We start from the raw sequence: 14,611 nt of genomic DNA on the forward strand, positions 1-14,611 counted from the left end.
CATGAAAAATAAATGAACTATTTCAGTTTTACGTCCTACGATTTTGCCATGTAGACTAAAGGAAACTGTGATGATAAGAATAAACGAAATGATGGAAGGAATAAATTGTGAGAAAATGGAAGAACCCTGAAAAATCCTACGCTCACGATGTTTATCTTCTACAAAGCCCATTTAGCGCGAACTGGGATCGAATGAGAAACCACACGCACAGGAGGTGAGCTCTATCACTGAGCCAACACTTCCCCTGCTATTTAACTTGTTCTAAAACAACATTATGATTATTATTATGTAGTTCGGTAGAGCTCCGTTTGATATTGTTAGGACAATGAATTCAGCTATAAATTCTGTATTCTTATATTGCTACTAATTTTGCAGAAATTTTAATTTAGATCAACGATTGTGAAACTGTGGTCCTTCAGATCTGCCGTTGTATTCCTTTTAAATTGATCATTCAAAAAAGGCGGAAAAAATAAGATTTAGGTGAATTATTTATCACTTCTGACTAATTTTTTGTTTTTATATCGTTTCTATCTCACTACTGGCCTCGGCTCGGCTTTAACTCTGCGAGACAAAGTTGCTAGAATGTACCTTGTTGTGCAACATTGAAATACAAAAGATGTCATTTTTTCTTGGCTTTTCATTTTGTAGTAAATGCGTTTATCTTAAATTCTTTTATAGAACTCGCGAAGAGTTCTGTTTTTTCTTTTAGTATTTATTTTCATACGTATATATTTTCCAGAAAGTCCCGCTTTTGAAGATGACATGGTTTCCGAGTCCAGAGGAAGTGCGAGCCCAATTGAACCAAATGGGTTACACAAAAATTTCTGATGAGAAATTCACTGAATTTATGAAAGGTAAGGAAATGATACAAAATTATAAACTAATTGACGTTTTAAATCCACGTGGAAATATGTATTGAAGACAATGTACTCACAGTTCAATTAAGGTAACCGAGAGAGGAACCAATCATAGTTGTCATGGTGGTAGTTACAAATGGAGATTTTCTGTAGAAATGAACATTACAATGTTTCCACTTTGTAACGTATGTTCAGAAGTGGTTTTCAACTGAGTTGGAGGGAGACTGCAGACGTCTCAGCGTAATACTCATGATGTGGCAGCGGGACAATACTACTTCAAATGTCACTTTTTTTTTTCTTATTTTGCTCCAAGTATAAAAATTCTTTAACAGTCAAGGACTTTCACGAGTTTTATTTCTCCGTCCAGAGATGGAGTTAGCATCGCAGTCGGTCTTGCCTCCGCTCGCAAAAACGTGTGTGAAAATGTTTGTTGTTTAATTCGATGTTGCCATCTCAATAATGAAAAAGTGCTAAATACAGTCAAATCAGTTGACAAATAATGAACATAAAGAACATAATTGTTTTATATATACACAATTCTTTTGTATATTTATACGTGTATGTTTGTGTGTATTGGTAAAATAAGTCATAGTTTTCGTCTAATAATAAGAAAACAGTCTATAACATGTCATGAAATCTCAAACACCCTCCAATCGCCCCTTTTTGTTTCAAGCCTCGTTTAGAAAGGAAAACGCCTGTGGGGGCGTTAAGAAATTGTTAAGAACCAGTGACCGAAATAATGAAAATATTTTCAAGATTCTCATCATCATTCGGACCCCTTGAAGTCTCAGAAAAAGGAAAAAAAAGTATTGAAAGTTTGTGATAAATGGGAATTTCTTGTTTTATCTTCATTCTTGTACATTTTCAGAATACGAAATACCAGTAAATTAAATACATTTAATAAATACCTGCAGAGAAAAGGAGGAAATGAAATGATTACTTGTTCAGTATTGCTTGGTACATAATGTGTTTCTATGGAGTATCTGATACGTTTTATTATTATTATTATTATTATTATTATTATTATTATTATTATTATTATTATTATTATTTCTCTGTGCACGAAAACGCGTACTAATGAGCGCAATATCGCACTAATACACTTATGTTATTTTTATTTTTGTAAGTAACCCTTTAACTTCTTCCTTCTGTTCCCAATATTTATATATTTTTAACCCATCAAGTCTTTTCTTCTGTTACGAAATAAAATACTAAAGTATTTAAAAACAGATTTTGTTCAATTTAGAGATGGAAATTGTACAGTAATGTGGCTGTCCGCAGATGTACATCCAAACCCGATTACCGTACGGAAAAGTGCGATCATTTTAAATCTTGAGCTCTTATTCCTCAATATAGTTTTAAAAACTATTACTGTTTGTAATAAAACAGTAATACTACTTTTTAAAGAAGGAAAACGTTCCGTTTAGCTGATTTTGAGAAAACAAGAAAACACTACTCAGCCGAGTAACGAAGTTTACAGGGTGTCTACTGACCTGGAAAACCTTGAAAACCTGGAATTAGCCTGGAATTTACTTTTAGACCTGGAAAACCTGGAAATAGCCTGGAATTGAACGAGGAACCTGGAAATTTAAAATCGTTTTTAAAATATTGTTTTTGGGATTGGTATGGAATAAGTATATTTTTGTAAAATGCAAGAAAATTATATACTACAGCATAAGTCAAAAGCCAATAATAACTTATTCAGTGGGGATGTAGTTGAGAAAGACAGACAGACGTGAGCAGAGTGCAGGCGGTGAATGTTTTTGGAAAGTATGTTGAGGGTACAAGAAGAGACAATAAGATTTTATTTGTTCCGCATGGTCGTTGTGAATAACAGTGACTACAAAAAGAGCTAAATTAGTCCCCGATGAGATTAAGGTAATTGAAAAAGTTAAATTTCATGATCTATTAAGGTTGTGTCCTACACTGAGGGGATACTGGCATACAAGCCAGAAGCTTTCTCTGTAGTTGCTGCTTATTTGCATACTATGAATCAAGCTTATTTGCCACTTTGGGAAGACATTGGTTTACATGTTTCTGTAGCAAGAGTAGTAGACAGGTCTGGAACAACATTCCGCTTATACTTCTGTGTCGAAGATATTTAACAGGAGTCCAAGCCCACGGATGTCGCAGTGAACACCATTCCCGGTGGCCGAAAGGTGTATCATCGGAAAAAAGTAAAATTGCCCACATCTTAACGGAATCACTTTTTGTATTTAGGTTAACATTTTACTAGTCTTGCAATAAATCCTGTTACACAGTAAAAATTTAAAATTTTATTTTTCAGCCATTAAAATGGGGAAAAGTAAAACTAAATTCCAGGACTCGTGGAGAGGCCAGTGGAAATGGGTTATTAGGTCCAACGATCCATTTAAAGCAGGTTGTAAACTCTGCAGAACTGATTTTGACATTTCAAGTATGGGAGCTGGATCATTGAAATCTCATGAAAAAGGAAAGAAACATCAAATAGCTGTGAAAGCTCTTAATGCATAATATTCGATCGTAAAGTTCTCAAGCAATATTAACAAGGAGCCTTCCTGTACAAAAAAATTCTACAGCGTCTTCCAGTTCAGTGACTGGCACATCATCTACTCTAGTTGTTCAGGAGAAAAATGAAAGCCCAGCAAAAACTAGTGGTGTAATAAAGAGTTATCTTATCAAAGATCAAGTGACGAAAGCAGAAATAATCTGGACATTACACAAAATTACAAGTCATGCATCGGCCAGAAGCCAAGCGAGTGCAACGGATTTGTTTCCTTTAATGTTTCCTGAATGTAAAGTGGCTAAAAATATTCAGTTACACCAAGACAAAATAGGATATGTCATCACTTTTGGATTGGGCCCATATTTCCAACAGACGTTATTCGCGAATTACAAAATAGTGAATTTTTTTGCAGTATCGTTCGACGAAAGCCTAAACACTATCGCACAGAAAAATAAAATGGACTTAGTAGTTCGTTTCTGGTACAGTGACGAAAATAAAGTTTTAACACGTTATTTAACATCAGTATTCCTCGAACATGTTACTGCCCAGGATTTGTTAAGTGCATTTATAAATACTTTCAAGGACAAGGGTCTCGATTTTCGTGTTACTTCAGGTTTCTCTTGATGGCCCCAACGTTAATTTGAAATTTCTGAGTGATTTGAAGGCCTATCTGAGTGAAGAAAATGGTGAAGGTCCACAGCTTTAGGAGACAGGAACGTGCTCTTCACATATTGTTAATGGGGCTTTTAAGACTGTGCATACCAAAGCTGGTTGGAATGTAACAGAGTTTTTGAGAGCGTTGTTCTATTTATTCAAGGACTTCCTTCAAGAAGAGCAGATTTCATGGCAGCATCTGGAACAGCAGTTTTCCCTCTTAAATTTTGTTCTATTAGTTGGGTGGAGAATTCTAAAGTTATCAACCGTGCCATAACTATGATTCCTGCCTTAAAAGTTTATGTTGATTCAGTGAAAACACAATCTCCCTGGAAACATTTGTCGAGAAAGAGCAAATAACACGCATAAATGCTGATATGGTGAAACGGGAATATTTAAAATTTTGTTCAGACCAAGACACAGCACGAAAACTATCAAATTTCATTTACTAAAATGACAGATTACGTTTTTCTCCATGATCTGTTAAGTAAAGAAGATGTCTCCAATGCGTTTAAAACATTCATGCATAAGATATGTGTACTTTTTCATACCAACACAGCAGTGGAAAGGAGTTAACAAAGAGTGCATTGTTGAAAATTTCCAAGAGGAGTGCTTGATTGCCCAAAGAAGTGTGTTGGATGCTGTGCGTGTTGCTGGTGCCATACGTAATATGAATATCACAGAGTATGATCCAGTATGTGAGGAATGCATCAAGCAGAAGAAATGAATATCTGAAAGACCGCGGTGAAAATGAAGACAGGGAAGCTCGAGAAAAGAAAGATATTAAGATGAAAATAAAAGAGTTGGAATTAAAGAAGAAAATAATAACTGACGTCGAAACAGTAGATACGTTGGAAGAACAGGTGAAAAAGTTAAAAGGGATGTTGAACTCCGGAAGTTAAATGTCAAAAACTGTTCACTGTGAATGTTGTTTTCTATATTTGTTCATATAATGTGCGTGGTTCCATAACATTTTCAGTTTTTTAAACTTTCATGTTACAATACATTTTTAAATAAAATATAACTGATGGCCAGTCCCCATCCAAGAAGAATCTGCAGTAACGTTTAACAATATGGACTACTTTGCGTTAAGAATTTGTATTATATATGATCATTTTCCTTTTACTTCTAAACTAATACTAGTTTGACAAAAATGGCGGGAAAATAGCTTACTCACCGCAGTCCTACCAGTACTAGGTATAAAATACCACAAGAGTACTTTAAAGGGGAGTGCTTGTAGTAAAATACTCTTGTGGTATTTTATCCCATAACTTAGCGGTGAGTAAGCTATTTTCCCGCCATTTTTGTCATTGTTCATCAACACTCACGTGCTACTACTATAATATTAGTTTATTTAAAGTAATGTTTTTGACGGAAATTTACTCTTATATAGGGTGAACCTTAACTAAACCGATAAACTTCGGGAGGTGATTCCCGAGCCCGAAACAAGAAAAAAAAAAATCTTAAACTGCGCTAAACTTTTCTCCACTGCACATAGTTTTGGAGCTACAAGGTGCCGAAAGTGTGGGAAAATGAACTTCGGAGGCCTATATTTCCAGACCTATCCAACGTAGAGAGTACAGCTTAATATTTCTTTAAGAAAGTCCTATCTGTTCTGAACATATGATTTCCTTTGTGAGATTTTAAGCAGCACTCTCTACTTTGGATAATTTTGGAAATACAAGCGTCAGAAGTTCATTTTTCCACACTTTCGGCACCTTTTAGCTCGGAAACTATGCCCCCTGGAGAAGAGTTAAAGAGGATTTTATTTTTTCTTGTTTGGGTGCCGAGAATCATTTCCCGAAGTTTGTCGGTTTAATTAAGGTTCACTCCTGTATAGTATTCCTACATTAGGATATTTAAAACTATGCACATTTTTCTCAACCGGCTTTCTGGTAGGGGATATTTAAATTAAACATTTTCTTGTGTAAAATGTTTTGAGAACCTACATTTCAGTCAGTTTTTTCTTTTCTTCTTGTCACTTAAAGAAACTATCACTTGCCATATGCATTCTCTAATTATAACCAGTTTTTGTTAAGAACTATATAAAATTGCATTAACTTATACGTGTTACAATAAATGACATTCTACTGAATAGACCTGGAAAAAAAGGAAAAATAAACCTTGAAAACCTTGATAAAACCTGGAATTTGAAATTGAACATTTAGTAGACACCCTGGTTTAAAATGTCGGGGGAAACCTATTTTATTACGCTTCCCTAACACATAGAAAAAGGGAGTAAGGCATATGTTTACATCTCCTGTGACTGCAATATTACATAGCATTATTTATTCTTTTATTCATGTTTACTTATACATTATGTTTGGAGGGTTCATTTCACATATACGGTACAAAGAAAATTTATATAGTAACTACTTTATGTACAAAAAGATTCTACCGAAGGCGGACCGCAGTCAGTCAGCGCCGACAAAAGAAATAAATAATATACTTATTTTCTTTGTTTGTAATATTGCCTCCATTTTGTTTTATTGAGGGCTGCAAAATGAATCTTAGGTACCTTTGACGCCCCTCAAACTCTATCAGAATTGAGGGAGGGGCACCCCTCTTGGTCTTTCATCTTGTTACGCCACTTATTCTGCTAGACAAAATATTTTCTATTTATGTCACTGAATACTTGTCAGAATCATTTTATTGAATAGTTTATTTCCCAAAAGTATATGCCACACATAGGCGTAAATTGCGCCCCCACAAGCCTTGCGGCCCAGGGGGCACATAACCAAGGGCTATGGGGACTCTGAGGCTTCAAGTTACGCTACTGTTTCCACATATATTATAACGTTTAAAATATTGTGGAATGTTTTTAGCTGAATCTAATATAATATCTTATAAATCAGAAAACAATCTTAACAAATCATGAAACTGTTATTCAAAAGAGTACAGTAATGTTAAATATGCCTATATAAAATTTTGTTTATATTATTTATTACGAAAAACCGAATTCAGATATAGTCTTCACCAGAGACGTACGCCGGAATTTATTTCGGGAGGGGTCGAAAGCTTTTGGGCGGGTTTAAATACAATTTGAGGCTAAATTATAGGGTGACTGCACCAGTAAATGACCAGTTAAGAATTTGAAGTTACAAATTTATTTGTAGACGTTCGAATGAAGCAAATAGACGTAAGTTAATGGTACAAACATACTAGTTGAAATGTCTTTTAACATATTATGGCGCTTCAAAATTGATATATGTACTATAAGTGGAAAATAAATTGATATTTTTATTTGAAGGTGAAAAACACTAGTAAATGACCGTCAAGCTTCAGTTAATGACTACACTAGAACCAGTAAATGACCGCTGGCAAATTCAAGAGGAAAATAATACCTACTAATAATTGAAAGAAACCTAAAAGACAAAATTAATGGAGTATTAGGACTACTTGTACTTTATCATTTCGGGAACACTGTAGTAAAGTCCATACAGTCCTTTGGTACAAGAAATTTGAGGAACAGCAATACGTTCCTTTATGTCGCAATGCTTGTACCATATTTGATCTCCTTTCTCAGGCCATTTCCATTTATTATCTTCATATTTATGCATTACTCTAACTTCTGACTCATCTTCGTACTTGCGAATCACTATACCTGGGAAATATTCACCATCATAACACACTATTACATAATCACCCACATTGTGTGTAACACAGTGTTCATTATTTTCATTATTGTGAGTATGAAATAAAGACATTTCTTGAGCTAGGTCAATGTCGTCAGAATCTGATGCTAAAGACATCTGATCAGAGTGTCTCTGTTTCACTTTCCTCTGAAGGTATTTTCTTCTTCCTGGGACGCTTCTTCATCTCTTTCTTCTTACAAGTTGATTTTCTATTCCTTTCCTCTTTCTCCTGGGCCTTCAGATCATGATATTCTTTCCATTTCTTGGATGTTACTGCAAATGGGAATGTGCCATATCCTCTTTTCTTATTCTGATTTCTTGAATTTACGTCCTTCGGCCAGCGTAAATGAGTTTTCCAAACGTCTTCTGGTGTGCTTCCTCGAGGACCAGCAGAACTATAGGCATTTATTACCTCAGTATTCTTTGTATTTGATGAACTTGGAAAGATGAACTGGTTAGGTCTTTCATCAGGTACTGAAATATTGTCAGAGCACGTCGTAGAAAGTTCATGTATTCTTTCGTGAACTATGGAATCTTCTTGTGATGCACCAGTTTGTTGACAGGTAATCAAGTTGTTAACAAGAGAATTACGTTTTTCAGGAACAGTTTTATCTTTGATTCTTACCCAAAGATCGTGTAGAGGCTTCATGTCATCACGGACCACTGTCGACAACCGGAAAGTCTCAATAACTTCGACTGGCAACTCATTTTCTATAACTTTAAGAGCAACTGTATAATCCTCAGCGGTCAATAGATTACCACTTGTGATTTCATCTCCCACTTCCATACCTGCTGTTTGTATTTCTTCTTGCCTATTGGAGATACACTTAGAATAGTCGACTGCACTGGGATTATAAGGATAGAGTCCACACACTGCAAATGCCTTATGAATTACCTCTTTTTTTATCGCTGCTTGATAAGCACTATGGAATAGTGGTGCAAAATTTACCTTTGTCACAGGACGCGTGGTGTCTTGTTTGTAATGCCGCACTACTTTCCTCCATTCAACTTTAAGAGGCCGAAAAATTGCTACATCACAGGGCTGAATTATGTGTGTTGCATTGGGCAACAGGCAAAATAGAAAAATGCGCCTTTCTATACAAAACTTGTAAAGCTCTTCGTTAATATGAGATTTGTGTCCATCGAGAAATAAGAGGACTGGAAATTTAATATTGTTCTTAACCAGCCAAGGATGAAACACATTTGCTACATATTCATAAAACGTAGCAGCTGTCATCCAACCAGACTCACTACGACCAACGGAAACGGTATCTGGAATTGATTCTACTATATCACGTGGAATTCGTTGATAAGGATACACGATCAGCGGATCGACAGATTTGCCATCTGCAGAAAAGTTGCACAAAACTGTTATGCATTGTTTTTCGGGACCTGGTGCAATTTCATAAAAGTTATTGTACTGTTTTGGTCCAAGAACTTTGCCTGTTTTAGGACAGGTGCGAATACCTGTTTCATCCGCGTTAAATATGCGGCTGCCATCTTCCAAGAGATCTAATGCATTTTCTTCCCGTAAGTACACTTCTAATTCACTAAACCATTGTCGGATACGTTCTTCTGTGACTTGTGCCCGGGCCTGTGATATTATTTCCGCGTTTCGTTTGGTGATGTTTGGGTGTCTTTTCAGGAACAGTTCCATCCATTTCTTGCCTGGCCTGTCGTTAACAAATGGATTTGATCGTTGTGTCTCCTTCATGACTTTCTGAACTGCATCCTTCACTTCGTCAGTATGCATAGGGAAGCCTAACTTTGCTTTGCCTAAAATCCAGTTTTCAAGACGATTTTCTTCATCCACTGTCAGTGTTGTCTGGGGACCCATTTTTCGTTCCATTGGGGCTTTTCCATGTAGTTTGTTTATTAGCGTTCCCTTCGGTATATTGTGCACTTTTGCTGCTTTGTTTGCACTTAGTCTTCCGCTTCTAACATCATCTATTGCTGAACACAAATCATCTTGGGAATACTTGAATCTTTCATATTTTCTTTTGGAACTTTTCTTTTCGTCTCTGGTGCAAATTTCCATCATGAATAGCTATTTGCTTGATTCCTGAAATGTAAAAGAAAAATTCTTGTTAGTGAACTTGTACTGGCGTAATATTTTCATATTTAAAAAGGCATCTTAATAAGAAAATGAACCAGCAGTGGTGTTAAGCACGTAATTAATTTAGTGAAAGGAACAGAATAGTCTCTTAAATATGTTAGTTGCCATAAGGAAATTTACTTGTCTTAAAACTTTAGGCTTATCTAGAATGCATTAATCCCCCCCCCCCCTTAATTGTAGGGATTGATCATGTCGTACTCCTGTCGAGACTGCATTTCGTTTCTTGTTTCAACACATTACAGTATTACATTAAGTGCTTGCATCATGATTATTCTTTAATTTTTCTCTGACAATTTTTTCAATGCATTCTTAGACTAAGGACGTAGTTATTTAATAAACAAAAGAACACATCTCAATTATAGTCGATTAGAACAGTAGCTTCAAGATAACTTTAAGATACAATTGAAGGGCTGCCTAAAGAAACATTTGATAGCCTATACATTTCCGAATATTTTTAGAAGAATGGGATATGGAGTGATATAATAATTACACTACAAAATAATAATAATAATCTAAGACTCCTTATAAATGTTCAATAACAAGTATTAACATTGTAATGGTTTCTAGCCAGCACTTCAATTAAAACTACCTGTAAACTACAAATAGTGATACTTAAGAAACACTGCAGTTCTTCAAAGAGTGCACATTAAAATCTAGTGAATGACCGGTAGTATCTAGTGAATGACCACAGCCCGGTCATACCTGGATCAACTTTCAGTACAAGGTAAATTGCAACGTCTTGTACGTGATACATGTTTGGTCGATAATTTTGTGCCTATGACATAGGAAAATCGCACATTTTAACTTAACACCAGTGAATGACCTCTATGGTCATTCACTAGTGAACGTGAACATATTTGAAACTAGTAAATGACCACCACCCCTATGTGATGTTTAAGCGGCATGCAGAACAAAAACTCAACGTATTTTTCTACATTATTCTTTTAATATGTTACTGGAAGCATTGTATGCATGCAAAGTTTTCTTACAGTCCTTATCTTTTACAAAATAGGAACTATGTAGGGTATTCTTACCTTATTGCCAATGTAAGCGTTTTTGCGTCTTCCACTGTAGTCGTACGAGTGCTATCCAAGTTGCCATCTTGAATTCTCTGTCACGTGTCACTGACAAACAAATCACAGTCTAGATACAAAACAAAACACTACAGATACATGGAAGCTCATTTCCTATTGGCCCACTTTATTCTAACTCTTATTGTGGGCATTATTTTATGACACAGGTCATTCACTGGTGACGGTCATTTATTGGTGCAGTCACCCTATTAAACTTTGTAAATTTGCCCCTAAAATTAGACAATTTACAAAAATGTCGGGATATTGGGGGGCCCGGACCCACTCCCTGCGTTCGTCCCTTGTCTTCACAATCCTGATGTGATGTGATGTGAAATTGGTCATCTCAAAATTTTATCTTGTAGAACATGTTATGCTCTCCTGGTCTGTAGTTTGAATACATGTATCCATGTATCAAGTTCGGATACATGAGAACTTATTTGATTTGATGGGAATTTAATCACTATATATTAAGCACTTATCCAGGTTTTTCTTTTCACGGGGGGAGGGGGGTGACAAGGGGAAGTCTCGTAAGCACGTAATCCTAATGTTTTAAAATATCAATTTGTTTTCAAAATAATAATAGTAATATAATGTAACAGTTCTATTCTTGCTTAAACTTTTCCTTACTTTTCATTAAAAGAACCAGTTTAGTTTGAATGAACTGTATTGTGGCACAAAGAAAGTCAAATATTTCCGAGAGATATGTAACTAAGGAAACTGTCTGCGATAGCATATAACAAGAATAACAAGAAAACACTGAGTGTATAGTTCTATTACATTTAAAGTTGTAAACAGAACAGAAACGAAATTTTAATCCTATTTAAAAGTGTTCTTTTTTTTTTTTTTATTCCACGAAGGGGCAATGGCATCACGGTATGTTCTTGAACTTAAAAGAAGACGACAACACATTGCCCAAAATTTTGACAGACTCGAAGTAATTTGAAACAAAAGAATCTCAAAAACGTAAAAGTATGTTTATTAAAAACGTGCTTCAGTTTCGGAGGGGACATGAGCCCCCAGGTCCCCCATGGATACGTGCCTGCTATAGAATATATGCTTGCTGTGATGGAAGCTTCACGTTGATCTGTGTCAATAGTTTGAATGGTTGTTGCCATAATTCATCGTTGGATACAGAGAAAAATGCATAGCCTTTCATATCATCCTTAAAGATAAAGTATCTGTATTTCCTAATATCTGTATTTGCCTCAGAGACGTACGCAGGAATTTATTTTGGGAGGGGTCCAAACCATTTCGGGAGGTCCGAATACAACCCCAGACAGGGATAACTTTCCCCCTCTCTTACGTGTGTGATGGCTGGGTGCGTATATAAGTGAAATTCATCTGCCCTGGGAAAAATATTCAATTCGCACACTGACCCGTCCAGTTATCCAAATTTTATATAACGTAGTGAAGAATATTTTTTTTGCGAAATAAAGTAATGTTTATTTTGCGAAATAAAGTATTGAGGAATCTACTTACATAGTCGTCAACAGGCCCGCAACTACGGCGAGGGTTAGGGAGCCTGGTTCCTTCCTCATTTTTTTTAGCCCCTCAAACCACAATGCATCCGTATGATATTGATACAGAGACCTAGAATTGTTACGATTGCCCCCCTAGCATATTTATGTCCCCCAAACTTCAGTGGCTGGTTGCGGGCCTGGTCAACAAGGTTTTCACAGGTATTACGTAATTTAAACAAATTTGTATAATGCAAAATAAATTTACTACTAAATCATGCTCAATTTTAAAATAAGCCAACATCATTTAGTTACAAGAGCATAAAATGTTGCATTAGCCGTTACCCAGCTTTATCAAACTTGGTTCTCTTCTGTTCGAACTCACAATGAAAGTTTGCACAAGATATTTCACACGAATTTGATCTTATACGGGTGTACGTATGCACATGATACCTAGGTAGAATCCAACAGCGTTCAGGCGCCTTGCGAAATTCATTTATTAGAAAAAAACTAAAGTTAGGAAATGCTAGTGTGAACATTACATGGATCTATATTTTCTTCCTTCTGCACTTCCAGGAAAAGGGAGATGCAGATATTACACATGAGTATACGGTAATTTATAAAATATTGTATTGTCACCAGACATATGTGAGTGAAAAATTAAAAAAAAAAAAAAAAAAGTTATAGATCTAGATAGTATAGAAGTGCCCATGTGGACAGGCAACAAAGAACGAAAGTGATTTTTTAAAAAACCAGGGCCTAGGAATTTTATCCACATACCATTTCACTTGATCATATTTCCCTCAAAAATTATTCATGTAATTATCTTTCAATTATTTCTGAAAGGGTTTTGACCTCGCTTTCAAAGGGTAAATTTGTCCTAGATTGATTCCAATATTTTTTCTGTAATCTTTCCCAAAGATCACAAACTGATATCTGTACTATGTTATTTTGCGAAAATGGTAAGCTGACAAGTGACAACTACCCTTTCCAGGAATTCGCAGAATGAAAAGAAAGAAAAAAAGAAAGAGGGAGAGAGATGAGAAAAGGTTTGAGTTGTACCGCTGTTTATTAGTCACCTGATTGGAACAACTTCAGCGAGGCAGAGAACTAAACTTGCCGCTCGACTCGGGCGGAAAGGAAAAACTAAGATTTATTCATCACTTTCAGTAAGGTTGAGTCATAGTAGCGAATGAACGTTAGGCTACAATTTGGTTTTCCCCAAATCATTAATCCCTTCATAAACATTGAAGACCTTTTTCCTGTTTTCGTCAAAATACTACGAATTTTCTCACACTAGTGACACTTGTAGTACATTCTTTATTTTAACCACATGAACTCATTTTATTTACAGATACTTTATCAAAATGAGATAGTAGATTTTGTCACTCGCTATAGGTTAACATATACAATACATCTAATTTTAAACGCACACGCACAATATGATGCTGTCTGATTAGTTTGTGTGCATGTGTCTGGATAAATATAGAATAATAATAATAAAAAAAAGACTAACGGATTCAAGTTTCTCTTCAATGATAGTGAACATAGTCTTGCTCATGCATGGAATATCTAAAATGCTGAGGAATTGTTCTAGGTGAGAGTAACCACTTCCAATAGATACCGTGGCCCAAACTGCTGACGTATTAACAGTTGACACTTTCGTTTTTGAGTCCAATTTCTCAGTAGAATGGCTAACTTCCCGGTTGCATGCTCGACATTTGAAGTACAAATAACTAACAAGTCCTAGTCGCCGTTCTTTTATAAAGTCCAATTTACCGCCAGTGCATATTCTTCTACGGTTATCTTGAAGTGTTAATACCCATTGAAGAAAATGTTCCAAGTTAACAATTCGATAGCCGCTTGGGACGCCATTTCGTGTCACATTTCCACGCTGTCTCAAATATGAAAGTTTCAGAATCAAGGCTGCAAAGAAGAAACAAGTGAGTATCGTTCCACAGTGTGAAACTACGGTAGACTTCCAAACTATACAAATTACATAGTAAAACTGGAAATAGTAGAGACCGGAAGTAGTTGATTTCTACCACTTCCGGTTTAAATAGAAGATTCTTGAAGGAGATTGTACCTATTCTTGGAACGATGAATCGATTCTCAGAAACCTCTTGTCGATACCTCTTACCGTTTTTGAGTTATGACAAATACTGTTGAAACCGGAAGTGGCCGATTTGTATAGCTTCCGTTTAACTTAAGATTGGTGAAGGAGATAGGACATATTCTTAGGATGCTGAATCGATTTCTGAAAACTGCTTGTCGATAACTCTTACAGTTTTGTCAATGAAAATCAGTATTGAAACCGGAAGTAGTAGTGAATTT

At 35.7% G+C, this 14,611-nt stretch overlaps 1 protein-coding gene across 3 annotated transcripts in view; it reads left to right on the forward strand.

Moving 5' to 3' along the window:
• The window catches only part of Hyls1 (Hyls1 centriolar and ciliogenesis associated), a 63,340-nt gene that overhangs the window by 13,843 nt on the left and 34,886 nt on the right, over window positions 1–14,611 (forward strand). For all 3 annotated transcript variants that reach the window (XM_081765156.1, XM_081765159.1, XM_081765158.1), the window contains exon 2: window positions 740–854. In XM_081765156.1, the coding sequence (XP_081621282.1) occupies window positions 740–854 (115 nt within the window). The remainder of the gene's footprint in view (window positions 1–739; window positions 855–14,611) is intronic.

Source organism: Thermobia domestica, chromosome 7 (assembly GCF_964235325.1).
Source record: "Thermobia domestica chromosome 7, izTheDome1.hap1.1, whole genome shotgun sequence".
Taxonomy (NCBI): Eukaryota; Metazoa; Arthropoda; class Insecta; order Zygentoma; family Lepismatidae; genus Thermobia; species Thermobia domestica.